At 36.3% G+C, this 14,318-nt stretch overlaps 1 protein-coding gene across 2 annotated transcripts in view; it reads right to left on the bottom strand.

Annotated features, from left to right (window-relative positions):
• TBC1D5 (TBC1 domain family member 5) overlaps positions 1-7,985 on the bottom strand; it is a 317,366-nt gene extending 309,381 nt beyond the window's left edge. For both annotated transcript variants that reach the window (XM_021707719.1, XM_008048448.1), the window contains exon 1: positions 7,855-7,985. In XM_021707719.1, coding sequence (XP_021563394.1) covers positions 7,855-7,951 — 97 coding nt within the window. In that variant the 5' untranslated portion in view covers positions 7,952-7,985. The remainder of the gene's footprint in view (positions 1-7,854) is intronic.
• Between the last annotated feature and the right edge of the window lie 6,333 nt (positions 7,986-14,318).

Below are 14,318 nucleotides of genomic sequence, written 5' to 3' on the forward strand. Positions count from 1 at the left end.
CAACAGAGATAGTAATACTGACAATTAAAGAATTCTCTGTCTTTAGAATAAAAGCTACACTCAGGAGTAGTGTAGCTAACCAAAGAGCTCACACCTGGCCCCTGTCTACTAGTCCCAGTGTGTCATTCCCTGTCCTCTGTCACTCACGGTGCCCTGGTCACAGCAACCTTCCTTCAGTTCCTTGAGTCCAACTCAAGGAGAAAAAAAAAAACATAGCCACGTCTGAGGGTCAAGATCTTCAGGGATGGGCCTTGCAAATTGAATTGGCCCGTGGGGGTTGTGGCAAGGGCTGCTGCAGGGCTACTGTTGCTCTGTCCGACCAGCAGTGAGGGCTCCTTTATGCCAAGGACACTGTGTCCTTGTCAAGGTACTGACAAGGTAGCTCAGAAACTCTTCCCACACATCCAACTCCTCAAGCAAACACCAGGAATAGCTACACCAGTGGGAGATTGTTAACACAACTGAAAAGCAGAGCCAATGAACCTAGAGGGATGACTCCATGACAAAAAGATGACAATTAAGACCCAGAAACTTGTTGTTCCCCAAACCTGAAGGATCTAGATTCCAACAATAGTGAGCTTCTCAACTCACCTTGAGAACATGCATACATAAAATATATTACTAAATAGTATGTTGAACCTTCTTTGTCACTAAAATACTTATCATTAACATTTATTCACTACCTTTCAATGTGAATTCTGAATCAGATTTTAGATTCATTTCCTTGGCCCACATTCCCTCGAGCAGGTTAGTCGTATCCTGAAAATCACTTCACAGCTCACTATGATCACCAGTCTTCCAATCACCAAATCATGTATTGCCTCCTCTTATATTCTCTTTAGCCCAGGCAATGCTTAAAACACTGCTTACTTTGGACCTTCTAGGAGAGCTCCTATCTGTGGTTCTTATAATTCTGGTGCTCTAACCCCTCCCCCTCCCCCTGCCTTGATTATTCCTCTAGCACATTTTAAGCGCTGCTTCCTCTACCCAATTTCTAATCATGGGAGATTTCTACAAACCAATCCTTTGCTCTCTCCTTCCTCTTTTCTTGGATTTCTTCTCTGCCTTATACTCTGAACTGACTTTCCTGGAGGATTGCCTGCAGTCTTTCAAACTGGGTCTCTCATACTCAACTTTCTTTTGAACAGTTTAATTTAAAGGAACTGGGTGTGGCATGTACATTGCTCTCCGATGTCACAATCTGTTTTAAATATCTTTTAGACCATCCATCTTTCATCAATTATTGCACTTAAGAATTTCCAAGTCACTTTCCCATTTATTTAAGCATCTTTCTCTTCAATAAAGCTACCATTTTCCTCCTAACTTATAGTTTTTCAGCTACCTAGACTGCCATTTTCCTTGATCTCTAGGGAGAATTTATTAGACATTTCAAGCCAAGACCTACCCAAATCATTGCAGATGCAAATTATTACAAGAACTAATGAGGGTGTTGAGCTGGCTTCCTGGCTTCCACTCACTAATGTTTCACCAAATTAAAACATTTATCGAGAACTTAAGAATTGTTTAGAGATGTAATAAAAGACCACATTTCTATTTTCTTGGGAATTTAGAACATAATTAGAAAGGCACATTTAATACCAAATATACAACATTTTAGGTTATTAAGAATCACCGTGGAAAGTCTACCACCCCCACTATCCCTGTCACTCGTAGACATCAAGCAAAACTTCAGCCCCACAGTTCCTACATTCCGGTAGGCCTCCCATCAGCACATGGCTCTGTCTCGCCTCCCTTGACTCCAACCCTTCCAAAATGCTCTGCCCTGCCCTTTTGGGAACCCCCTTCCATGATAGCAAGTTTTCTTATATCCTCTACACATCCATGAAGTCTTAACCATCCACTGCCTTGCCAACTGTCTACCTTTTTCTTACACTCCTCACCCGACAAAACTTCTACCTGCTTTCCTTTGGGGCTAAATCCTAACTGTTGCATTCTGCTGGACACAATCATGCATTTACAAGCGAGCATCTCCTGTAAGCATGATGTCCAATCTCAACTTGACTCCAAGGTTATGACTTCTTCATCAACCCACTGTAATCTTTTCGCTCTCCACAAATCTTCAAATGCTCCCTCTTGTGATTCACTCTCAGCAAATAATGTCACCCTAACTTGCCAAAAATGAGATTAAAACACAGTGATATCTCACTCAACTCTGACAACAAACTGATGAATTTATTGCACCCCAGCACCTCCTTTTCTCCTTCTCTATGGTTACTGTAATGAAAAAAGGTCCCTCCTCCTGTCTGCAGATCCCTCCATCTTGGCTCTATGCCATACTGCCTTCAGACACCAAGACCCCAGGACTCCTCTTCCACTGATTCCTACTTTTTCAAGTATTGCTGTGCCTTCTCCCCTACATTCCTCAAGCCAGTTTACTGTAGAACACATGAACAGTTTATTTAAGACATGCAGAGGATTTGAGAATGAACTCCTGAAATTACAGACAGCATGGTGCTTCTCACAACCACAATGACTGTCCATCAGACGCTTCTACCTTTTAAACTTTCAGCTCACCCCTGGCAGTTCTGCTCACTCTCTCCAGGACATCTTGGGTTCTTTGACTCCACACTCTCCTGTTTTTCCTTCTACTCCTCCGGCCCCTCTCTGCTGGTCTCCTTTGCAGGCTCCTCTCTGCCGCAAGGCCTTTACATGACTTTCCTTAGATATCAGCCCCTGGTCCTTTGTCCAAGCTACAAGCTGTTATAAGATGACACAGTATTTCCACTGTGTTTGCTACCACAGCTAAGCCGACAAACCTTACCTCCAGCCCAACCCCAAAACTAAGTCTTCGGGGTGTCTTCATTTGAACATCATGAGGTCCCTCTAACTCACAGCTGAAACTGAGCTGATCTGGTCTGCCGCTCCCATCCACCCTGCCCCACACAGAGTTCCTTCTCTGGATTTCCCCACCTCAACACTGATTATTCTGGCAAACTGCATGTGACTCCAAACTTCTCTCCCCTTCCCCTTCCCCATGCCCGGTCAAGTGCTGCATCAAGTGCTGTCAACTCTACCTCCTGAACACCTCTCCAATGTCTCCACTTCTTCCCACTGCCATTGCTACTTTCTCATAGGCTCCTGCAGGCTCCTGTCATTTCTCACCTAGAATATTTCAACGGCTTGGGAACTCATTGCTCAGCTTCCAGTCTTGCGACTTCTGTGCAGTTTATTAGCCAAATCGCTGCCCAAGTATGTCCAAAATGCAAACCTGGCCGAGACACTCCTTCGTGGAAATACCTACTGTCCTTAATACAAAACGGCTTTGTGGTCCTGGTCTTCAGCCTCACTGGGGGCCAATCCTCTTTTCAACTCTAACCTCTCACAACCCTGAAATTCTTTATGTTCAACAGCTTTTTAGTTTAATTAAATTTCACTTATTTTGCTGTTGTTGCATTTGCTTTTGTGGTTTTAGCCATAAATTCTTTGCCTAGGCCAATATCCAGAAGGGTTTTTCTGAGGTTTCCTTCTATAATTTTTATGGTTTCAGGTCTGACATTTAATAACTCTTTAATCCATCTTAATTTTTTAATATGGTGAGGGATGGGGGTCAAGTTTCACTTTTCTGCATACAGTGATCCAATTTTACCAGCATCATTTGTAGACTAGGATGTCCTTTCCCCAGTGTACGTTTTTGGTCTGCTTTGCCAAAGATCACTTAGTTGTAGGTATGGGGATTTATTTCTGGACTCTCTATTCTTTTCCATGTGTTTACTCTAGTACCAGTGTCATGCTGTTTTAGTTATTTACAGCCTTTTAGTACAATTTGAAGTCCGGCTTTCTTGTTTTTGCTTAGGATTGCTTTAGCTATGCTGGCTCCTTTTTGGCTCCACATGAATTTTAAGATAGTTTTTTTCTAGATCTGTGAAAAATGATATTGGTAGTTTGATAGGGATTATACTGAATCTGTGGATTACTTTGTGAAATATGGTCATTTTAACAATGTTGATTCTTCCAATCCATGAGCATGGGATGTTTCTCCATTTATTTGTGTCTTCTACAGTTCCTTTGATCAGCGATTTTTTTTTTTTAGTTATCCTTGTAGAGATCATTCTCCTCCTTGGTTAAATATATTCCTAGGTGTTTTAGCTTTTTGGTTATTATTACAAATGGAACTGAGTTCTTGATTTGATTCTCAGCTTGGTCAATACTGGTATATAGCAGTGCTACTAAGTTGTGTATTTTTTTGTATCCTGAAACTTTACTGAGTTTATTTATCAAGCCCAGGAGTCTTTTAGAGGAGTCTTTAGGATTCTCTAGGTTTAAGATCATCTCATTGGCATACAGGGATAGTTTGATTTCTTCTTTTCAATGTGGATACCCGTTATACTGTTCTCTTGCCTGTTTGTCCTAGAAGTGATGGATTACATATCATTTTGAGTGCTCTAAAGGAATCAAGAATAATGCCAGAGAACGATGGCTTATTGGAAGGCCCACAAGTATAGAACTGCCTTAGCACATGTGAGCAAGGCCAGACAGACAAGAAGACAGCCATGCACATCATGGTCAAGAGTTTAAATTCTATTATTGGTAAAATAGAAAATCAGTAAAGAACTATAAGCCAAGGAAGGAAGTCAAAGATGTTTTTCTTCCTTATCATGACTCCGGCTAATTAGACAAGGGAAGGGTTTTAAAGCATCCTTATACTTTAGCCACATAGCTAAACATCTTCAGCAGAACAAATGCACATCTTTTGTTCAAATCTAAATCCCTCTTTCTGTATGGAAAAATAATATGAAAGACCACAATAGAACAGTATCATTTTATACCAACTTCAGTCAATTATTTTAAATTATCAATTTCTTCATCAATAAAGGAGAATACTCCCTTCTAGTTCAAAAACACTAAGACATTATAATAGAAAGATTTGGAAAAAAAAAAATATTACAAGAGGCAAAAATGAAACTGGCAGAATTCTGAACATCTCAATTTTTTTAAAGTAGGTTGCTAAATATTTTATAAATGATATAAAGCTTTGAAACAGATATTCTATAAAAAAAGAAAGATAAGTTATCTGAGTATTATAAAGTCTGTAAATACGGTGGTGAGTGCCATAGCATATAAAATTTAAGCTAAAAACTTTAGTAGTATGTAACAATGTTATTCTCAAAAGATACCTAACACAGAAAAAATTCTCTCATCATTGACAACATTCCAAAATGACTACTTTAATTAGTCATTAAAGCTTACATGTTAAGAACAAATAATCATGAATAGTCTAACAAATATTTTTGCTTTCCATTAAATTACAGGTAACTTGTCAGCTGTTAGTAACCTTTGATAAAAGGTCTTGAAATTTAAAGTAGTAATTCATGTATACGAATAAACTCAATAGGGCACAAAGAAAATGTCATATTTGTACGCTGTTCTCTATTTGAAAAAAAAATTCAAACAGTTAAAAGCTTATTTTACATGGAAAACATCTCCTAAGATTTTGCATGTTCAGGTCCAGGTAGTTATTTTTTCTGCACTCACCCATCGTCCTCAACTACACAAGAGAATAAGCCATGATATGTAGTTTTTTTTCCTCCATTCCTGTTACATCTGGCTATTTTTACTAATCCTTTCCAGAATTCTCAGAATCATTCAACAGTAGTGTTTCTTTATAAATGTTAAAATTCAGATTTCAGAAAGTAATGACTTCTTTTGTTTACTAACAGGATCTATGGGAATAATGTTTTGCAAAAATTACAGGTGACATCTAAACAGGCAAACCAATGCTTAACTACTTAGAAAATAAGTCATCCAGCAGCCACAAATTCCCTAAAGATTGTGGCAGAAGTGTGTAAAAGGGTTCCAAATACTTGAAGAAACCTGGAAGGTATATATTAAAATAAAGAAACATATTGGAAAGGTGATTACTCTTCAAAGTTAATATGGCAACCCCATTGAAATGCAACATTTTTTTCTAGGAAAAGAAACTTAAGAAGATGAAATAGATGCTTTATATAAAATATTTACATATACAATGCACAGAACCCACTATGGTTAGTAACCTTTATGGCTTTGAAGAACAAGATATTTACATGTCTTTCTTTCTGCATGTGTGTGTGCGTATGTGTGTTTTGTATATATTTTTAACAGTTGACAGCTGTTTTAGAGCATACAGAGATGCCAAGCTGAATGAGGGTCTTGATTACTTCAAGATTAGCTATCTAAAGTTTCTATTCATTTTAAGTGTTGTTAGTTGGAAGAGTCATTAGTCACTTCCTTGTCTCATAGAACATCAGCATACATTTACATTGTTAATGAACATTTGGGGTAAATGAATTAATGGCACTTTTAAACATCAATTCAGTCCTAATAACTTAGTATGTCATAGAAATGTTAGGCTAGGATATAAATGAAAAAACTGTTTAGTAAAGGTAACTACTCATTCCTGCAAACAATAAAAAATAAAATTAATTTAAAATGTTTTTTAACCAGGTTAAAAAAAAATCTCATCAAATATTTAATGAAATAGACCAGAAGAAAATATCGACTTAAAAAACAAACAATTTTAAAAAAACCTATATTCTCAAATAAGCATAGACATCAAAAATAGTTTTAAAAATTTAGGTGAACTATCTTATATACTTGTAACACAAATACATATTCACTTATAAAACACCCACTTATAGAAGTACTTGCAAAATAATTTGACATGTAATTATGAGTGCTTCTTATGGGTACTGCATTCAAAAGAAAATTCACTAGAAAAGGTATCATGCTTACCACTAAGATATTAAAATACTGAAACAGAAATAGAACTACTAATTTTCATACGGTCGAAATCTTAAACAGCAGTTCTGAGTACTTCTATGACATCAAATATAAAAATAAAAAATAAATTCTCGTATTTTCATTGAAAACAATGGCATTTGTATGATGTAAAAAGTAATAAAGACGCACACAAGGCATAAACACACTCCACAGAGAGTTTGTATTCTAAAAAAAATTCACTTTACATAACAGTCATTTATTTTTAAAAATCTCAAAATATGAGTTAATGGCAGACCTTGACATCAATACTGACAAAAAAAAAAATAATTTGAAGGAAGTAAGACATACATGAATTACTTTGACTAATTTACATTTTAAAATCGATCTCACAATCCTGATATATGCATTCATGAGTTAAAAAAATAAAAGTAATCACTGAATCAACGAACTTTATCAAATATTTAGTGAATTACCTAAAAATAAAAAAAGGCTTCCAGAACTCTCACAAACTCATTGCTTCCTTCTAAGAAAGTATGTTATCACCACCATTAAGTAAGTATTGAGAAAACAATAGAACTCTGATACAGACACATTTGATACATTTTTATAGGGCAGAATTTGAATACAGGTTACCTTTTAACAGTCTACCATTTAACCATCTCAATGTATAAATCTTTTAAAAATATCACACAAATTGTAACTTTTTCTGTAAAAAAAGAAGATGAATCAGTTAAGGTTTTACTCCGAAAGAAGCTCAACTTGCTGAAGGTAAAAACAAAAATCCCTGAAAAATCAACACCAAAAATTTAAGACACTTTAAAAACATGTTTGACAAAGGTCACCTTGAATTTCAACATTCTTATACTGAAGTCACTGTTTATTTTATGATCTTTTTTTTAAAGAATGACAGTGCATTAAACATTTGGCAAATGCTTCTGCTAATAACTGAAACTCTGGCTACAGCCACTGGGGCCAAGAGGACTCTGTACATTCCAGAGAAATGTTCTTAGCATTGCCCTGCTCAGCTTCTCCGAGAAAATTGCGTACGCTGCACAGACTGAGCTGATCGGAGCCCCTCGGCCAGGGTTCTGGTCAGTGCCCTCCCCACGGACAGCAGCTGTGTACAAGACTCACCTCCAGACTTGTGAGAGTGGCTGGACAAGGGGTCAATGCCAACTTCTTGTTCTTCTGGCTGCAGAGGGTGTCTAGTCTCAGATAAGGAATGATACATTGTGGGCACTGGACAGTGACACCAAAAGGAACTACCTGAGAGGTGAAAAATATAGAGAAAATAATAAATTCCTTTTTTTCCATTCTATGAGTGGGAATAAATACAAGTCTGAAATGATTAAACAAGCATTACAGACATTAACAGGCTCCAGGACTGTTACTACACATCAGTAGGCTTATGCAAAGAAGAGGAAAATGCAGCAAAAATTTCCATTTCAACAATTCCTCGAAAAATCTGGACTTAATTTATATCCTTTATCTCAGTGTTGAATCACATTTATTTTCAATAAGCTTGAGCACAAAAAGCTGAACTGTAAATTAAAGAAACTATTTTCACATTTATAGCATCCTTTTGTTTTACAGCTAAAATAATACACATTCATAATAGAAACTTTTGAAATCTAGAAAGCATAGCAAATTAAAATTATTCATAATAGTATTAGCTAGAAATACCACTGTTAACATTTTAGTATATTACAAATATCCTTCCAGTCTTTGTTCTGGGTGTTTAAAATACATGCTTTTTACTGTGATCCATCATGTTAAATATATTTATTATGTACTCTACCTTAAATTGAGTGTTTTCCACCTCAGTTTTTTTAAACTATCTACATTATAATTTCTAATGGATCTCTCACTTCTATTATATAGCTAGCACAATTTATGTAACCCATTCCTTATTAGTAAACAATTAGGATGACTTCTTTTGCTCAATGCTATAAACAGCTCACAATAAATATTTCTTATCAGTATCTGTGTCATACCCACAGTTATGACTTTAGGATAAATTCTTTTAAGTGCAATTGCTGGACTAAAACAAACATTTTTTAAAGATAACATTTTATAATAAATTGTGCTCTAGAAAGATTTGAATCTAAAAGAACAATTCATTTTCTCTGGATTCTCATTAGCAATTGATATTTCTTTTTTTTTAAACTAATTTGATAGTAAAATTTTATATTGAATTTATAATTAGTGAGATTACTGAAGACTTCACGTTTCTTGGATATTTACCGTCTTGTGTTAATGCAGTTAATTGTTATGATTGCTTTCATGATATATAAGTATGCTTTAAGTAGTATTAAAGACAGTAAACCTTTGTCATATGATACATACGTTTTTCCCCAAAGTGTGTCCATCATTAAGTTTTATGGCATTTTTAAATTGCCATAAAACTTAATGATGGACACATATGTAATTTCTATATCTAATCTATCTATCTATCCATCTATCTCTATTATAATTTCTGCCTTTGGTATTAAGTTTACAATGATGAGATTATACATATATAACCACCTATATTTCCTTTTGTCATTTTGAAGTTTCTCCCCCTCGATTCTTATTTATATATGTATTATTCCAAACTGAAAAAATTTAATAAAATTATTTTGAACTTCCAAGGTGCACAACTTGTAAACTGTCTTGTCCATACGGTGCAAATTACTTTTATAAGTCAAAATTCATCCAAAATAATGCAAGTAACATATTCCTTTAAATTTCAGGAGCAGTGGGGGCACGGAAGAGGAAATGAGAAAAGATATGTGGAAAAAGCAAGTCCAACCAAAGTGAGTACCTAATCCCTGGGATATGGTCTTCACCTGAGATGCCTGTGAACACACAGGTCTTCAACTGCCTTTTCTCAGCACAATATGTTCCCCTACTCCATTGACTTTCTCTATAAAACTATCAGCTTATAAAGTAGGTACTCACGTCCATTTTCTGATATTTATCAGAAGCCTCCAACAGCTTCCCACCCCCACAGTCACAGTCAGATGTTAACACAATCCCAGTTCCCTTTCGTAGCTAACATGCAGTACCCATTTCTAAAGCCATAAATGCTAAATCCATAAACCTAAACAGTTGTCAGTATTTGTTTATGCATGCAAACCAATAAGCACACACTGAGCGCTCACTATATACAAGAAACTCTAGGGAATATGATCCAGAAGAGGATAGCAAGATATAAATGATCAGTTATAGCATAAAACAGAATCTGATAAATTCTGTTAAGAGAGAGTAAATTCTCTACCAAGGAGCAGTCAAGATGACCAAATTCAAACACCTAATGAGGTCAGGCAAAAAGCATGATAGTTAACATTTACGAGCAATGAACAGATGTCAAAAAACACTCTAACTGAATCGTTAGTATGCTAGTCATTTCATCCTCCCCGGACTTATTTCCATGTTACCAAAGAGAAAACGGAGGTCTGGCAAGATGAAGTGATGAGTTTGGAGTTACAGAGGCAGTAAGCAATGAAGCCAGAATTCGAATCCAGTCTCTAGCTCTGGAGCTCACCTTCTCTGCCTGCATGACCTCTGGCTCTCAGGAAGTCAAGGAGATAAGAAGACCCAGTGTAGAGCAGGGGCAGAAGAGGAGGGTCTGTGAATCATTAGAACTCCCTTTATCTGCTGCTGTAGTTGTTCAAAGACAAGCTCGAAATCCAGAATTTTGTGTGACGTTTTCTTATTTGTAAGTGTTGGCAAATAAATCAAATTTTTAAAAAAACTGTGTGGAACAGATTAAACATATTCCAAAATTGCATTTGGCCCATGGGCAACTATTTTAATGTAAGACCTATATTCTCAATACATTTTGTTAAACTCAAAAGATACAAAAGTACACATTTGCGAATGTCTGCGACTAGTTAACTGCGAGACTCTTTTAAGTTTTCTTTAATATCCTACACTATGCTTCATAATCTCATTAGCTTAATTTCTTATTTTTACAGTACCCTTCCACTGTTATAGGCTTCACATATCTAAAACACAAAAAAATGAATTTTATGTATTTTAAACTTTATGAAAAGTAGACAAGTGACAAGCAAGCTAATATCAAAGTTTATTTTTAAAAGGAACATTAAAAAATTCACCTTTATACAGTGAAAATGAAATAATCTATGACATAATGATGCTCAAATATTCATTAAGGTGATTCTTCATAGAAAGTTAAGTGAATTTAGCATTAACTCTAATTTTTTAAGACTTGACAAGTCTGTGGTAACCAGAATACAAAATTAACCAAAAACTCCAGTCCTACAATCAGTCTATATAATCAAGCATTCATTATATTCTAATTTATTATGCCTATTGATTGAAAGTGAATCACTGAAATGTTTTTATAATTAAATAAAGCAAACCTGCTGACTAGTAATAATGAGATATTTTCAAGCAATCTGTTGGAAAAAAAGTTTGAATAATGTTCTTAGTTTTCTGTTAATTATGGATTTTAATAATAACCTAATGCAAAAGTAAGTATTAAGAATCTGCTGCTTTGGCTTTCCTCCGTTTAGTTCTAAACATGAACTATTTTAGCTTTCTAGAATCTAAAAAGAAAATAAAAACCCTTAAAGTGTGTTGGCTACTGATACTGTGATAACTATGAAATCACAATATAATGTCGCTTCTACACGTGACGTTATTTTCTTTCTTTTTTTTTTTTAAGTTGAAGTCTCACTCGGTCGCCCAGGCTGGAGTGCAGGGGCCGCTCCCAGCCACCGCAACCTCGACCTGCTGGGCTCCAGCGATCCTTCTGCTCAGCCTTCCACGTAGCTGGAACTACAGGTGTGCGCTACCATGCCAGGCTAATGTTCTTTTGATTTATTGTAGAGGCGAGGTTTCTCCAAGTAGTCCGGGCGGGTCTCGAACCCACCGAGCTCGACAGTGGCATTATTTTCTTAAGAATGTACTCACAGCTGGGCTCAGAGGCTCAGCCCGTCATCCCAGCACTTTGGGAGGACGAGACGAGTGGACGGCCTGTGCCCACGGGTTCGAGACCTGCCCGGGCAACTTGGCGAGACTGCGTCTCTACAATAAATCAAAAATTAGCCGGGCACGGTAGCGCGCGCCTGTCGTTCTGGCTACTTGGAAGGCAGAGGTGGAAGGATCGCTGGCGCCTAGCAGGTTGACGCTGGAGTGGCCATGAGTGTGCCACCGCCCTCTGGTCTGGGCATTGGAATGAGACTCCAACTCAAAAAAAAAAAAAAAGTCAAGACTAATCTAAGGACAGAGATACTGTAGTTCCAGTTTGTATCAAATTTTAAGAGAAAAGCAATCTGTCTGAAAGAAGAAAAGTCTTTTGCAAACAGTATTTAATAAGAGGACAAGAGTTTAACACCAAAGCTTAAAAGACAGTTTTAAAGTACACTAACAATTTCAAAACAATATTGTCATGTAAACTGAACCAATAAAAGCAGTCTCTAAGCAAAAATTTCAAATGATTAGGACCGTAGGATAAAATAACAGATTAGCTGAATGACATCATCTCTTTTAAATTGGCATCACGTAAACAGAACCTCTACAAAAAGAATTTCTTCCCTCTGAATATGAAGTTCTATGTATTTAGGCCTATATTCATCCCTACACGGTTTCTAATAAGGCAATGAATTAGCATTCTGAATTGTGTCATTCGAAAGACATCCATATTCAGAAAAGCTCATATAAGCATACTTCACTCATTTAAATTCTTGACTGATGGTAAACTTAGAAGTCAAACACTGAAATGACATAGTATTACTTTATATAAAGATTTATCCTATAACAAAAGCATACCAAACACCTTAAATGTACTACTTTCAGAGTTTGATTTAAAAAGGGAAGGAAGATACAACATGAATAAATATGTGTTATAGGAAGCATGTATTTGCCATGATGGGTTTTTAACCTGAAATATGCCATCTTAGCTATAAAAGCAAGCTTCTTTGACAGGGTAATTGAATAGCTACAGAATTGGTAACAAAAAACTTTTTTGTTAAATTTAGAAATGTTGGTAGCTAACGATAAATTTGACGATTGGAAATAATGATGTTCTACAGTCTTTAATTACAGGGGAGAAAAGGAGGAAGGAAGGGAGGAAAGAAAGAAGAAAGCAAAAAACAAAAAAGAAAGAATACAGTCCATTTTTAAATTCTGTCAATCTTTAATGCAGACGGGTTACATTGGACTTAATAAGTTAATTAAGTATTAAAATCAATCATCTGAAAGTCTTAATATTTAATATTGTTAGATTGTATATCAAAGTAGTTTTATTATTTATTTACTCCAAACCTTTCCAGAATACTTTATTTGACAACAGGGGGTCTGTTTCTCACAAGATAAATGCATTTACAATGTCAAATAAATTATATATAAAAGCATTTGTCTTAATACATGTCATTCAATATTAAATATCACCCATCGGTAAAACCCTGAAACCTTAATTCATTTTTACCAACCATGCCATTTTAGTATTCAAGTGTAGTTTAATAAATAGGTGCAGGACTACAATACGGATCAGCAGACAAGAACAAGGATCTAAAGAAAATTAAAACAGATTTAACCCTTATAATTTCCATGCTATCAGAACAAGATGTTTAGGGTAAGAATCCACTGTAAATTAAAGTGCTAGACTCATAATGCACATGATGAAAAAGAGGTTCACAGGTGGACTAGAATATTTCATCTTACAAAATAAGAATGCATTTTGCCTTTCAGTACTCAAATGCTATAGTTATAAGAAAATGGGAGTTGTGACCATATAAACTACGAGAAAATGAAGTATTATAAAGAGGCAAACTGCCTAATAAAAACCTCTCCGCGGTGTATCCTCCCATGCATCACATGCTCAGGATGCAGAGACCGGGGAAGGAGTCTGGCCTAGTGACCAGTCCTGATATTATTATTATTTTTTGAGTTGTAGTCTCGCACCGTCGCCCAGGCTGGAGTGCAGTGGCACGCTCAGTCACCACAGCATCAACCTGCTGGGCTCCCACGATCCTTCCATCTCAGCCTTCCAAGTAGCCGGAACTACAGGCGTGAGCTAACATGCTAGGCTAATTTTTTGTTTTACTGTAGAGACAAGGTCTCACCGTGTTGCCCAGGCTGGTCTCCAACCTGCGGGCTCAGGCAAGCCTCTTGCCTTGGTCTCCCAAAGTGCTGGGTTTACAGGCTTGAGCCACTACAAGGGTCCAGCCCATCTATTATTATGCAGACATTCAAAAATACTTTCCACTGTTACTGCTCTATTTTACATAGATACCACCTCTAGCCATTCAACCCTACAATCTGGTGTTCATAAAATCAAGATTAATATAACACACTTAGGAATTCAGGGAAAATGAACAAAATTTAAACAAAATATAGAAATAATAATTTGGCCAATTATATTAAGTTGATCAAAACATTAAGAACAAAAAGAAACAAATGGCCACTCTTCACATAAGCATCAAATCAAATCAAACATTTTGTCAAAAAGTTAATGAACGGGCCAAGCCTGGTGACTCATATCTGTTATCCCAGCACTTTAGGAGGCTGAGGTGGGAGGAACACTTGAACCTAGGTGTTTGAAACCAGCCTGGGGCAACATAGGGAGACCAGGTCTCTAAAAAAAAAAA

This window comes from Carlito syrichta, unplaced genomic scaffold, assembly GCF_000164805.1.
Source record: "Carlito syrichta isolate Samal-C Ts95f unplaced genomic scaffold, Tarsius_syrichta-2.0.1 Scaffold123517, whole genome shotgun sequence".
Taxonomy (NCBI): Eukaryota; Metazoa; Chordata; class Mammalia; order Primates; family Tarsiidae; genus Carlito; species Carlito syrichta.